General features: G+C 42.3%; 1 protein-coding gene across 1 annotated transcript in view; it reads right to left on the bottom strand.

Moving 5' to 3' along the window:
• Nucleotides 1–13962, bottom strand: part of LMAN1 (lectin, mannose binding 1) — a 66703-nt gene that overhangs the window by 19523 nt on the left and 33218 nt on the right. The window contains exons 8-11 of the mRNA XM_077462908.1: nucleotides 10723–10855; nucleotides 9457–9644; nucleotides 8800–8870; nucleotides 773–920 (exon numbers count right to left, since the gene is read on the bottom strand). Of these exons, the coding sequence (XP_077319034.1) occupies nucleotides 773–920; nucleotides 8800–8870; nucleotides 9457–9644; nucleotides 10723–10855 (540 nt within the window). The remainder of the gene's footprint in view (nucleotides 1–772; nucleotides 921–8799; nucleotides 8871–9456; nucleotides 9645–10722; nucleotides 10856–13962) is intronic.

Here is a 13962-nt window from a genome sequence, read left to right as displayed (position 1 = left end):
AACATTTGTACGATTTTTTTATTTTTTTATGTTTCACAGCAAATCGGAACCGATAAATGAAAATTCATACGGAAATTATCGCACTACAAAGGCTTTTTGTTGTTATTTATGGTTTGTGATCATGCGCAGTCTTTTTATGCTTTTTCTTGTATGAAAATGGTACACATTAAAAACAAAAATCGTTTGTTCTGTTCCCGTACCTGAAAATTTTGAGGTTGTTCCCTAAGAAATTGATGTCCGAAAATTCGGAATCAGCTGTTGAAAGTTGTGTGCACACACTATACGAAAATCCTTATATCTCACAATATTCTTTTTGCTGTATGCAGTACATAATTTGTTTTCCTAAAAATGTTTAAAATGTGGAATAGACTCTCTTTAAGAAGTGGTTCTGCCCAGCTCAGTAGATTAAAAAAAAAAAGAAAAAAGAAAAAGGCCTGGATTCTTTCCTAAAATGTAGATAATATAACTTGGATTATGCTTAGCTGTTTTTTTTTTGCCTTCTTCTGGATCAACTATGGGTATGGGATTGTGTATATAGGATTATAGGAATATTTATTTCCCCCTATTAGTTGAACTAGATGGACTTTTTTTCAACCAGACTATGCAACAGCACGGTGGGGAAGATCGCTGTACTAACATCGCAGTTAGTACGGCAACCGCTTCGTTTTTTTTTCTTCAGCCTGCTGGGACTGTGTGTGAGGCTTTACAGGAAGAAAAGTCTGCAGATGGAACAAGGCAGTGATCTAAACAGCAACACTTATCAGGTCCTTACCAAGTTTTTCTGCACTAGATGTTCGATGTCCCTCTTCACCACATGGAGGTGCTCCTTGAGGTCATTGAAGTGTTGGGTGGTCTCATAGCCTCCAGCACCTAAATTCTGGTTTCCAGACACCAGTTTTAATGTTTCACCCACAGAATTTCTAAACAAGAGAAACAGCAAGTATATAGTCAACTAGAAATGATCAAGAACACCGTTTGTCTCGCAAATTTAACAAGTATATCCCAATGTCAAATCAGAAAATATCCCTGAAGTGAACCTATTACTGCTACAAACCAAACACGATATACAGTATTGTGCAAAAGTTTTAGACAGGTGGGAAAAATGCTGTAAACTTGGGAATACTTTCAGAAATAGTGTTTATTCTTAATAGTTTATTTTTATAAATTAATTAACAAATGAACAGAAGAAAAATCTGAATATTTGGTGTGACCACCCTTTGCCTTCAAAACAACATCAAGTCTTCTAGGTACACTTGCACACAGTTTTTGAAGGAACTCAGCAGGTAGGTTGTTCCAAACATCTTGGAGTACTAACCACAGATCTTCTGTGACTGTCGGCTGCCTCAAATCCTTCATGTAATCCCAGACGGACTCCATGATGTTGAGATCAGGGCTCTGTGGGGGCCAAACCATCACTTTCAGGACTTCTTGTTCTTTACACCGAAGATAGTTCTTAATGACTGGTTGTGTGTTTGAGGTAGTTATTCTGCTGTAGAATGAATTTGGGGCCAATCACATGGCTCCCTGATGGCATGATGGATAAGTATCTGCCTGTATTTCTCAGCATTGATGCTGACCAAAACAACGCCTCTTGCAGAAATGCAGCCCCAAACTTGCAAGGCACATTCACCATGCCTGCAGACACTCAATTATATAATTTTATATATCATTATAGTACCGCTCTCCAGCCCTTCATGAACAAACTGCCTCCTGCGACAGCCAAATATTTTAAATGCTCACTGATCAGTACAGAGTATGAAACAACCGACTATCAGTGGGGCCCATTATCGTGGTCGATTTTCACTTTTTCTTTTTTAAGTATTGGGCACAAACGTACCCGATATTGCATTGAGGAGTTTTACCGGGGGGGGGTGATGCATGCAGCTGCATGCATCACTGCGGTACTGTTCTTTAGAGCAGTCGGCTTTATTGTAATACCAATCGATGCAGCTCAGCTGTTACAAGCCGTGGGAGGATATGTCCCACCACCTTCCGCCACTCGCCTGGGCTCTCCCATCCCACGTCTGCCCGAAGTCCCAAACAAAGCCGATACTTTGTTCAAGTCTCAGATTTAGTAACCCGGAAGCAATCACTTCCTGGATTACTGGCACCTCAAAAGGCGCCAGTTTTAAAAACATATAAAAGTATTCAAAAACGCAGATCTTGACGTTTTGAATACTTTCAAGTGCAGTGGAGGGGTCTGGGGGGTCTTATAGACCCCCGATTCCTCCATAAAGAGAACCTGTCACTGCCTATTACTGTTACAAGGGATGTTTACATTCCTTGTGACAGCAAAAGATTTTTTTTTTTTTTTTTTTTTAAAGTGTAATTTTTTCTTCTTATAATCGGCAGATAATAACGGCCATCGGCCCGAGAGATGGCCGAAATATCGGTATCGTAGTGGCACCGAAAAACAATATTGGTGGATCCCTAGTACAGAGCACCTGCTGACATTTTTCTGCAAACCAGTTCCTATATTTTCATGCATAGGATATGGACACAAGGCTAGGAAACTCAACTATGCACAAAAACATAACTGGGCAAAAAACAATAGCAGCATTTGTTTTCTTTCAGTTAAGGGACTCCAAGTGAAGCAATCAGACACAACCAAGCAATTAACATTTTAGGTAGAAAGTCAGCAGTGCCAGCTAACCTATTTTCTCAGGACAGGATCACTTTAAATAATCAAGAAAAAAATAAAAATAGAATTAAATACCATAAATTTCACCTCCTCTTGTGCTCCACATGATGAGAACTAGTTTTTCTTCATACGTTGTGTACGAATTGTGTACGGTCGAGAAATGCAAAGCTTTCCAAAAGAAATTAATGCAGTTGTGCAAGAAATGAAGAGGCTTAAGGATAAGAAAAGATTTAGAGCTAACGTCCAAGATTACATTCAACATAAGAGAAACTCATTTCCCATATGTGCTCGGCTGGGGCTGGAATATTTCGAGCTCAAGGGTTTTCCTCCCTTCTTCCAACGCCACAAAAATCAAATTAAAGGCCAGACAGTGTTTAGGTAGCAGGCCGTTTACACAGATCTGTAACGTGATCGGATAAGCACACATAGACATGCTGCTTAATCAATATGCTTGTATCGCTCAGCTGTGCTGTTATGTTACTTTTTTTTGTTGCAAAGGAGATTAAGGTCTGTAACTGCAATATTTATCATCATGGGGATTTTAATCCCTTTTCTACTTCTGGCAAAAAAGACACAAAGGAAAAAAAAAAAAAAAAAAAACTAACCCCAGTAACGGAATTTAGTTCTTAGAAGCTTATTCTGCGTGATAAAATGTTGAAGAAATCACAACTGCAGATGCTTCATGTTTTCATGTGCAGAGATGAAAACAAAAATACAGCTACAGCATGTATGCGACCTTCTTGTTGTCAGGGGAAGAGGAGGAAAGTTTCATCCCAGCTAGATGAAAATTGCATATACAATGCATAAAGCACTACATTCAAAAGATAAATGAAATAAAAAAAAATAAAAAATAAAAAAAAAAATTGGATGGATTTTGCTTGACCAGTTTATATTTATCTACATTTTTATTTTATTCTCGCATTTGTCTAGTGTGGTCCCCAAGGGACCACGAGGGACCACGAGGGTGCTTTTTTCAGTGAAATTATTGTGTATTTTTTTATTTTTTTGCATACAATCGAGGAGAAACGTTTATCAAGTTTTATATGTTTGTGTCCCCATTGGAGAGATTTGCCCCTTTTTATTTGTACTGATGAACCCACATATACATAACCCAATAGTGGTTTTAACCTATCCCAACTCTAATCCAAAAAGTATAAAAATTTATAATTTTTGCTATTAATCCCCCTTTAAGGTTGTCTGCCAACTAAGGGACAAAAAAAAAACAAAAACAAAAAAACAAACAAAAAAAAAAAAAAAAAAAAAGACACTGGCCTAGAACAAGCATGCAAAGTAGGAAAGGGCTTGTTTTAGGTTGGGGACATAGGGCTCAAGTTACAAGCCTTTTCTAATAGTCATTTAATAAAAATAAAAAAAGGAGGAGGTGGCTGCCAATCCGAGAAGAACAAATTATAGTCTAATACAATTAGAACAGAATCATACAATTATAAAAGAATAAAATCAAGAACCTTGTCCCGAGACCTTATCCAACCCCAATAAATGCTGCTTGCAGAGTCTTCTTTATCCACTACCCAACACCATCCTGTAATCTCTTTAATTATTCTCTACATAGCCTGACAATCTGGGGTTGGCCTGAAGGTAACCTTCTAAAACAGATATCAGAACTTTGTTTAATAGTCCTGTATATGCTTTGTTTCTATATGCTGCAGGAAAATTATCCTTTTCCTTCTCATTCCAGAAATCAGGTCCGATACTTACCCAAACAACGCTCACGCAATTCCACATATAGATGCAGAATACATGTGATCAAAACTGACCAAAATAAAACAATCCAATGAATTTGCAGTATGAACGATACAGCAACAAATTCCACATATAAATGCACAATTGGATACAAACTGACTAAAATTAACCACTTCAATACCAGGCACTTACACCCCCTTCCTGCCCAAGCCAATTTTCATCTTTCAGCGCTGTCGCACTTTGGATGACAAATTGTGAGGTCATGCAACACTGTACACCCAAACAACTTTTTTTATCATTTTGTTCCCACAAATAGAGGCGGCACCCATGGGCACTGAGAGATGGCATGGATGGGCATTACCGATAGGGAAACATCTGGCATTAGTAATTGGCTCTGACTGGCATCATTTGTGGGTACTGATTGGCATATTTTGGGCACTGTCATCTCTGGTGGCATATCTGGTCATCCATTCGTTGTGTACCATCCCTGGTGGTTCAGTGTGGGCATCCGCAGGGGGGCTGCACTGATAATCAGCGTAGACCCCCTCTGTAAGGAGAGCCGCCGATCGTCTCTCCCCTGTCTGACGCGAGTGAGGAAAAGCAGATATGTGGCTTTTCCCGTTTACACTGATCAACTGTGATTGGACATGGCTGATCATGTGGTAAAGAGCCACTGCCAAAGGCTCTTTACTGAGATTGGTTTAGCGGTGCGTCAGAATGACACGCCACACCACCAATCGACATGCGGTGCGCCCCCACGGGCACACGCCGGCAGTTATCCTGAAAGATGTCATATGACGTCCAGTCAGGATAACTGAACCACTGCCAGCCGTCATTTTTCTATAGGCCAGGCAGAAGGTGGTTAAATCAATGTAAAAAATCCCCAATATAAAATAAGGCTCTGTGCGTTCTTGCCTATGATCTGAGCTGTCCAATGAAAGCACAATCACAGGCATTATGTGCAATCATGGCATGTGCACAAGTAGCAAGCAGAGCATCAATTTAAATTGTATGGTAGTAAGCAAGTAGTTAAAGTGGAACTCCAAGCAAGCAGCAATACAGTTTAGGTAACATGAACATTCCTAATCAGTCTACACCCTATGGGACAGCTAGATCATCTGTTATTTAAAATGTCTGAGTGCAAATAAAATAAGTTCAGTACACCTCTGCATTACATACTCCATGTCTTCTCAATTTAAAAAGGACACGAAAAGATCTGTTGAAATCCAGTATGTACCCAACTTCCTAATGGAGATGATAACACAATACATCTTGCTGAACTTAAAGAGGAAGTAAACCCCGATGAGTTTACTTCGTCTTTCATTCCCTGCAAAGGTAAAGCATAATGGACTACTATGTATCGCATATTAGTCCATTATGTGTCACTTACCTGACACAGGAGCTAGCGAAGTCACCACTGTCCCCTGTAGTCCGCCGCATCCATCTTCTCGGTGGGTCGCGCTGCTCCGCCGCTGTCATTCGGCGAAGCCGCCATGACGTCGCTCCCGTGCATGCGCACGGGAGCCGCCACTCGATGCATATCCCCGTTGACCGCAGCGTGCTCAGTGCGCCTGCGCGCCGCTGTCTACGGCACATGCGCCGTAGACAGCGGTGCCTGTCTTTCTGCAAATATCTCCTAAACCGTGTAGGTTTAGGAGATATTTCTTGGACCTACAGGTAACCCTTAATCTAGGTTTACCTGTAGGTCAAAGTGTGTTGTAAGGGTTTACAACCACTTTAAATCCCAAGCAAGTGTTGCCAACCCTGTCTTTGCTCTCCTCTGCTGGACTATGGAACACCTTCCTTATCTTCATAAACATAAGGGGAGGTGTTCCGTAGTTCAGTAGTTGAGAACTCAGACAGGGCAGATAACACTGCCTGAGGATTTCAGTGGAAATTAGGAGCTCCCTGATTTTTTTTTGCCAAGATCAACAGGTATTTTTCTGTACTTGCAGCATTTTTACATGGGGAAAATCTGCATGAGATGCGTTTTTATTTTTGTAGACTTGCACTTAAAAAAAAAAAAAAAAAAAAACTTTCCAGGTACTTGGTTATCCCTTTACTGCAAAACTAGATATTAACAATTTAAGTTGCTTCAAGTTCAGTGTTTTCCTGTGTCACTGATGACCCTGGAATAAGGTTGGTTCAGGTACCTGAGGGTGCATGCATTGCATTTAGACTGCTACCTTGCATTATTTTTTTTTGGGGGGGGGGTGTAAGGGTCAGAGCAAAATCACTTCCTTAAAAAAAAAAAAAGAAATCATGCCCAGTTCTTTAAACACAGTGCATATTGTCCTTCATTAGAAAATAAATGAAATCAATAAACACAAAAGGCTTAGAGGTGATTTGCTTGCTGAAATTGGCAATAGGCTTCATGCCAGGATTAAAATCATAAAACACAAATCCCTCAGAGAAACATATTAGATATTAACCGCTTTTATTAAATCTTAAGCAAGGCATCAACACAGACAGAGCTCCCAATGAGACGATTTGGAAATAAAAATCCACAAATCTGCACAAGGAAAATACTTAATTCTCTAGAGGAAGATTGAATATGAGCAGTAACAAGGAAGAAAGAGGCTGTTCATTTTTCTAAGAATAACCATAAACAGGACTTTAATCTGGGCCAGGGATATTAAGAAGAGTTTAAGTAAATATTAAATAAGGCCAGGGGCTTGAGACTTTTACTGGTAAATCTAATTTGCTCACTTGGAAAAAAAAAAAAAAAAAAAAAGAATCACAAAGAATATTAAAGCAAAAGCTAGAGCAGAAAGCAAAACTATGATAATCTTTACAGTACAGATGACCTACATAGATACAGCAATGCCCAATGGGAATGAACAGGTCTGCTCACAGTACACCAGCATATAGTAAAATATACATAATGTAAACAAAAACAAAAAAGAAGTACAGCATTTCACCAATAGCTACATTCACACTGGCGATTAAGGCAGCTGTGAATTGTAACAGCAGCTCCTGATGCGATTCTCGTCGGCTAAGTGCGTCCGGCAGCAATCACTATACTAGCTGTGCAGAGTCGCAATTAGCAGCAGCCGCCATCAACCTGGTAAGCAGCTACACCTATCTGCATCAGGAATCGCCGATTACTGCTGCTACTATTTACACCAGCTCTAATCTTCGGTGTGAATGTAGCCATACAGACAATAGGTAGGGCTTGATATCTTTGTCCCTACGTTTTAATACTTTAAGGTGGTTATAAAAGCCCAAGAGTTGTTTTTACCTTGATGGATTTGCCAAGTTACAGTATAAGTAAAGGAAAAACTTGTTTTTTTTTAGTTTTGGATAGAGTGGAGAGGGATTAGAATACCTGTCAGTTTTTATTACTATTTGACCTGTTTGCCATTATCTTTGAAAGTAAAAGAAAATTTTGGGTTGTCCTCAGAAAAAGGAGAAATCTTCCAATGGGGACACCAACTCTGGTGACTTGGGGGGCAAAGATATCCCCTTAATTTGCAGTTATCTCCTCTCACTACCTGCTTTGGCTATATCTCCCTAATGGGACACAGATAGCAAAAATAAAGCTTACAGGGGTTATAACCCTCCCCTACACTATCCAAAATGGAAAAAAAAAACATGTTCTACTTTAAAGCCCATTTCACACTGGGGTAGGAGCGGCGTCGGCGCTAAAGTGGCGCTATTTTTAGCACCTCGTCATTTTAGCGGCAGCATTCGGTCGCTAGCGGGGCGGTTTTACCCCCCTGCTAGCGGCCAAGAAAGTGTTAAAAGCAGCGCTTTGCCAGCGGTAAAGCTGCGCTGCCCCATTGATTTTAATGGGCATGAGCAGTGTATCCTCTCCAAAGATGCTGCTAGCAGAACTTTTTTTTACCATCCTGCCAGTGCACCGCGCCAGTGTGAAAGCCCTCGAGGCTTTCACAATGGAGACAAAGCAGCGGCTCTTTCAGGGCGATTTGCAGGCGATATTTTTAGTGCTGTAGCACTTGCAAAGCGCCCTAGCGTGAAAGGGGTCTAAGGTTAAAAAAAAAAAAAAAAAAAAAAAAAGTCCTGACCAACTGTTCCCCCCTACCCTCCCCCCCAACACTTACCTGGGCCTGTCAGCAATCCAGTGCTGTGACCTACACTATCCCTCGCAGGATACAGAGCAGTGGGGGGTGAGGCTGAGTGCGCGCGTGTGTGCGTGCGTGTTCACACAGGTATAGCAACTTTTTTTTTTTTTTAAATAAAGGATTTATAAGCACTTTACGATAGTTGCAAGGAGGAGTTGTACAGCTTTGTGGATTTAAAACCTATACCCTTAGACTGAATAGACTGTTATTAGTCCTATTGCACATTTGGATACACTTGTGGCTCCTGGATATCCTCATAAGGACAAGTGGCATAACAATCTTAATATATGTGCTTTAATGAAAAGAGTAAAATTAGAGGTGAGCGCTAGATATATACATTTTAGGTTATCATTTTATTGTAATGTTTCTTACCTCATGTCGTTGACATGCTTTAATACCTCCCTCTGTCCATTGAGCAGAGTATCCAGTTCCTGCTGGGAGGCCTGAAATAAGAAAATAAATATTAAAAGGCACTTTTTAAATATTGAGTAACAAATAAATTAAACAGGCCACAATTTATTCAGTTAAAGTGAACCTGACCAAAAAAATAAATAAATGCCTACAGTATTAACAGTACAGGAATCAGTCCCTGTGTAGCCCCACTGATCCTAGACTCTGGATGTACATAAAGCCTTTGCTTGTGCAACAGGAGATTAAGAGGCACCCTACCTGACACTAAGACCCATTCCCTGTTATGCACCTGTTAAATGTCAAAGCCTCTACTATCTCTGGTATTTGACAGGGGGAGACATAAAAAAAAAAAAAAAAGGAAGGGGCAAAATAAAATAAAAATATCAAGGGCTGGAAAACACCCTAGAACCAAGAACCATGAGACTCCAAAGGGATTTGAGTCAGACTGTCAGGTATTTTCAGGCGCCACACAATGCTGCTCTTTGAACTCTTGCTGCCACTTTTTAGGCCAAGTCAGGTTAACTTTAATAAGTGAAAATTCAGGCAACTTAATGGCAATATCTGTATATGAATAGTCCAGGATTTCAGTATTCAAAATGGACACAATTCTAAGTGTACCTGTTGTGCCTCGTTTCCTCCTCCTGTCTTAGTCATGGTTTCGCTCACTGCATTCACATATCTCCGCTGCTCATCCAGGATCATGTCCAGCTGCCGGTTCAGCTGCTTAATCTCAAGGTGAATACGGTTCTGGCCTTCAAAGATCTGCCTGAGTTCTCGTTCATTGACCGACTCAAAAATATCATCCACTAAAGACACAGTTAACAACAGGGTTAAGAATGATCTCAGTAAACACTCAAGGCACTGTACTTTTAGGGGGTCACTTTGAAGCTGATGTCTCCGAACTGGACAAAAAATGAATAACAGATACCCTTGCAATGGGTCTCTTCCCACACTGCAAAGGTTAAATTGTCAATCTTTTGACTTTTTATGCCTTGGCAACCTGTGCTTATTTTCATTGATGCTCTGAGTTGGAAGTCCCTCAACATCCTCATTTACAGTACAGGACTGTTGACCCTTCATTGTAAATAATTATGTCACAGCTGTAACCTCAAGCAAGAGCACCAAAGAGAAGAAGCTTTCAGGACCAGTCTCATGGAAGGAGAAGCCTGCAGTGGCAAGGGATAAGGTCAGAAAAAAAAAAAAAAAAAAAAAGGCGTTTTAAAGCGGAGGTGCACCCAAAAAAAATTATAAAAAAAAAAAAAATGCTCCTAAAAATGTGAAAACACATTTTTTATTAACTTACCAGAAATTGCTGTTGCTAGGCAGATTGTCCTAATCTGTCACTTTCTACTCTGCAGTGATCTTCATTCTTCTCCTCCTCCCGTTGTCTTCTGGGGAATGGGGCACGCTGTGTTCTGGGAACTGTGTGTGCCCCAGAACACAGCCGGCCATTCACAAAGCACCATGCGACTCACGCATGCGCAGTGGGAAATAGGCAGTGAAGCTGCAAGGCTCCACTGCCCGTTTCCCTTAGTTCGAATGGAGGCACCGGGACCCAATTCGGTCGGCCGACATCGCAGCCACCGTGGACAGGCACGTGTGTTTATTAAAAGTCAGCAGCAACAGTGTTTGTAGCTGCAGACTTATTTATTTTTTCAGCTGGACCTCCGCTTTAAACTGGTATCCTAATAAAAAAAAAGGAATATATAACCATTGCAGTGCAGGAGAGAGTATAATGGGGACAATAGCAAGGTCAACCAATGCATGGCTCTAGCCCAAAATGCACAACAGACTAATAAAGCATGTGATATGACATTAAATATGTGCAGTAAATGGTTCTTAGGAATAGTATAGTGCTGGTAAATTTGCAGTGTGAGAGAATACCTGGATGCTCCTGGAGCTCTGGGTGGTCCTTCTGGTACTCATCTTTCCTCTTATCAAGTTCTTGTTGGAAGTTGTCAAACTCCTCTTGATACTTGTCTTTTTCTGCCTTTGTGATATCCCCATCAGCTGGAGGCTAAACAACATCATCCATGTCAGGTTCCCATATAAAATGTACGGCCCACATGTCAAGCAGAATTCTGTTCATCCAGATACACAGAAACAGTGACCGGCTGCACCGAAAGCCACCAAATTATTACTCTGTACATTATTATTAAAAGGAGAGCCCCAGGAATGATCTCCAGAAAGAATGGAGTAAGGTGTTAATTACACTTTCCTCCATCCTGTTAGTTTTAAACCACTCTCACAACACTGTTGGCGTTTTAGTGGAACTGGTGATTCTCTGGTATTCAACTATGACTGCTAATTCTATTAAATATAAGAATAGGTACTAAAAACAGAATGTGCAGGGACCAGAAACAGTAAGAAGAATGCATTGCTGTGCTCTATAGGTGCTTGCAGTAATCTTATGCCATAAATTTGACATGCTGGTTTGTTCTGAAGGTAATCAATGAATAGACTGAAGTACAACCATGGATCAAATCTTGGTAGGTCCTTAATGAACTCACCGAAATTCAACACATCTATGGCTGGCTTACACATTACCCACACCTCTTTCTGAGGGTAATTCTAGGGATGCACCGAAATTTCAGCTACAAAACAAAATCAGGGAAAAATTGCCTTTTCGGCAATTTACCGAAATAGAAAAAAAAATAGGATTTTTGTACTCCCCGTAAAATCCTTTTCTCTGCAATTCACTGACCGACACAGCTCCTCTCTTAGCCATTGGGTTGTTATGCCCACCACTAGGAGAATACTAGGCATTACTTGTTATTTATTTAACGCTCAGAACTTTTCAGTTCCGCCCAGGGGGCGGTCCACTTGGGCAACAACCCTCCAGCCTGCCATGCAGTCATCAGTAGGTCATCAAGCAGTATAACCTAAAGAGAAAAAGGAGGGGTGGGTGCTGTGTCAGTCGGTGAATTACAGAGAAAAGGGTTTTACGGCGAGTACAAAAAATCCTATTTTCTCTTATATTCACCGACTGACACAGCTCCTCTCTTAGCCATTGTGACGTCCCCAAGCAGTGCCAAACGAGGGGTGGGAAAACAGCATTAAAAACTTCATCCACCATGGCAAGTGGGAACTAGTGAAACTTTACCCACAGAAAAACAGTGCGTTGAGAAATCCACCACAAAAGCAGGGTACCCTCAACAGGAGTGACTACCCACAACCGCACCAAAACTGAGGAATGTAATGCAACAGCGCATTAAATTAATGGTACTGCGTTTTTATCGAAAAACCAGGAAAAAAGAAAATATATTGCATATTCAATTGCAACTATACGGCCGCCTACAAAACTTTGCGGCCAAAACAAGCATCAGCCGATGCACGGATGTCTACCATGTAGAACTTGGTAAAGGTGTGGACAGACGACCAGGTCGCCGCTTTACACACCTGAGTGACAGACGCTTGGTGCCGGAAGGCCCAAGATGTTCCGATTGCCCTTGTGGAGTGGGCTGTGACCAGAAAGGGAGGCACCTGTCCCTTCAAGGCGTAGGCTTGCACTACAATCTGTCTGATCCACCTGGAAATGGTGGCCGACGAGACCGCCATGCCTTTCTTTGGACCAGCCACCAAAACAAACAGTGAGTCTGACTTCCGAAAGGGAGCAGTGGCAGACAAATACACCTTTAGAGCCCGAACCCCATCCAGAGAGTGCAGGGCCACTTCCTTAGGGTGTTTCGGCTTAGGACACAGATGGTAATACAATGTCCTCATTGATATGAAAAGCCGAGACCACTTTCGGCAGAAAAGACGGTTGCGGACGCAACACCAAAATTATCCTTGTGGATAACCAGATAAGACGACTTGCATGATAAAGCCGCCAGTTCGAAACCCTCCTGGCCAATGTGATGGTCACTAGAAAGACCACTTTCTGGGAAAGCGTCAACAGGGGAATCGCCCTGATATTTTCAAATGGCGGTTTTTGAAGCGACAACACCAGGTTCAGATCCCGCGGGGGTAACGGTGGACGCAGCGGAGGGACTACATGTCGCACCCCCTAAATAAAAGGTACTCCCTAATGAGTGAGACGCCAGAGGTCGCTGAAAAAAAAAAAAGAAGAAGAAGGACAGCCAGGGCTGATATTTGCCCCTTAATGGTGCTCAATGCCAATTTCTGGTCTACTCCTCTCTGAAGAAACAGCAGGATCCTGGATATAGAAAAGGAGCGCGGATGCCATCCTTTCTCCTCACACATGGAGATGTAAGCCTTCCAGGCATGATGATATATCTTCTGAGAAGAAGATTTCCGTGCCCTCAACATAGTTGGGATCACAGAGTCCGACAGACCCCGGTTCCTCAACGCCTGGCTCTCAATAGCCATGCCATTAAAGCCAGCGATGGTAAAGCAGGATGGAGAATCAGACCTTGAGACAGAAGGTCCTCTTGTAATCACAGTCGCCATGGTGGGTCTGCCACCAGGCGCTCTAGGTCTGCGTACCAAGGCCACTGAGGCCTTGGTACTTGGCATTCTCCTGGGTCCAACATCTGGGGACTCAGATAGTCCGCCTGCCAGTTCTCCACTTCCGGGATGTAAATGGCTGACAGGGCCGGTATGTGTTGCTCTGCCCACCGAAGTATGTGAGCGACCTCTCGTGCGGCGGCTGAGCTTCTTGTTCCTCCTTGGTGATTGATGTATGCCACAGCCGTGGCGTTGTCTGACTGGATCCTGATTGGATGCCCTTGTAGTCTCCTCGACCATATGGAGAGGCACAGCCTGATCACTCTTAGCTCGAGCAGATTGATCAGCAACTTGGATTCTTCCGCTGACCAGAGGCCCTGAGCCGACTGAACCTCCATCACTCCACCCCAGCCGGAAAGGCTGGCGTCCGTTGCGATCACTGTCCACTTCAGAGGTAGGAACGACTTCCCGGACTGAATCACCGGGGACCTCAGCCACCAGTTCAGGGAACTTCTGACTGACTCACCTGGATCTGTCGATCCAGGGACAACTTTGTCAAAATCTCCTTCTGCAGGACTCTGGTGTGGATCTGGGCATATGGTACTGCCTCGAAGGAGGCTACCATGAGTCCCAGGACTCGCATGCAGAAGCAGAGCGACGACCACTTGTGGATCTGAGAGTCTGCAGTTTGTCTGGGAGAAACACTCTCCCTTCCCT

This window comes from Lithobates pipiens, unplaced genomic scaffold (genome assembly GCF_037356315.1).
Source record: "Lithobates pipiens isolate NorthernLeopardFrog02 unplaced genomic scaffold, aLitPip1_a1.2 Scaffold_3, whole genome shotgun sequence".
NCBI classification, from domain to species: Eukaryota; Metazoa; Chordata; class Amphibia; order Anura; family Ranidae; genus Lithobates; species Lithobates pipiens.
The sequence above is the reverse complement of the archived record's forward strand: the minus strand, read 5'-3'. Positions and strand labels throughout refer to the sequence as shown.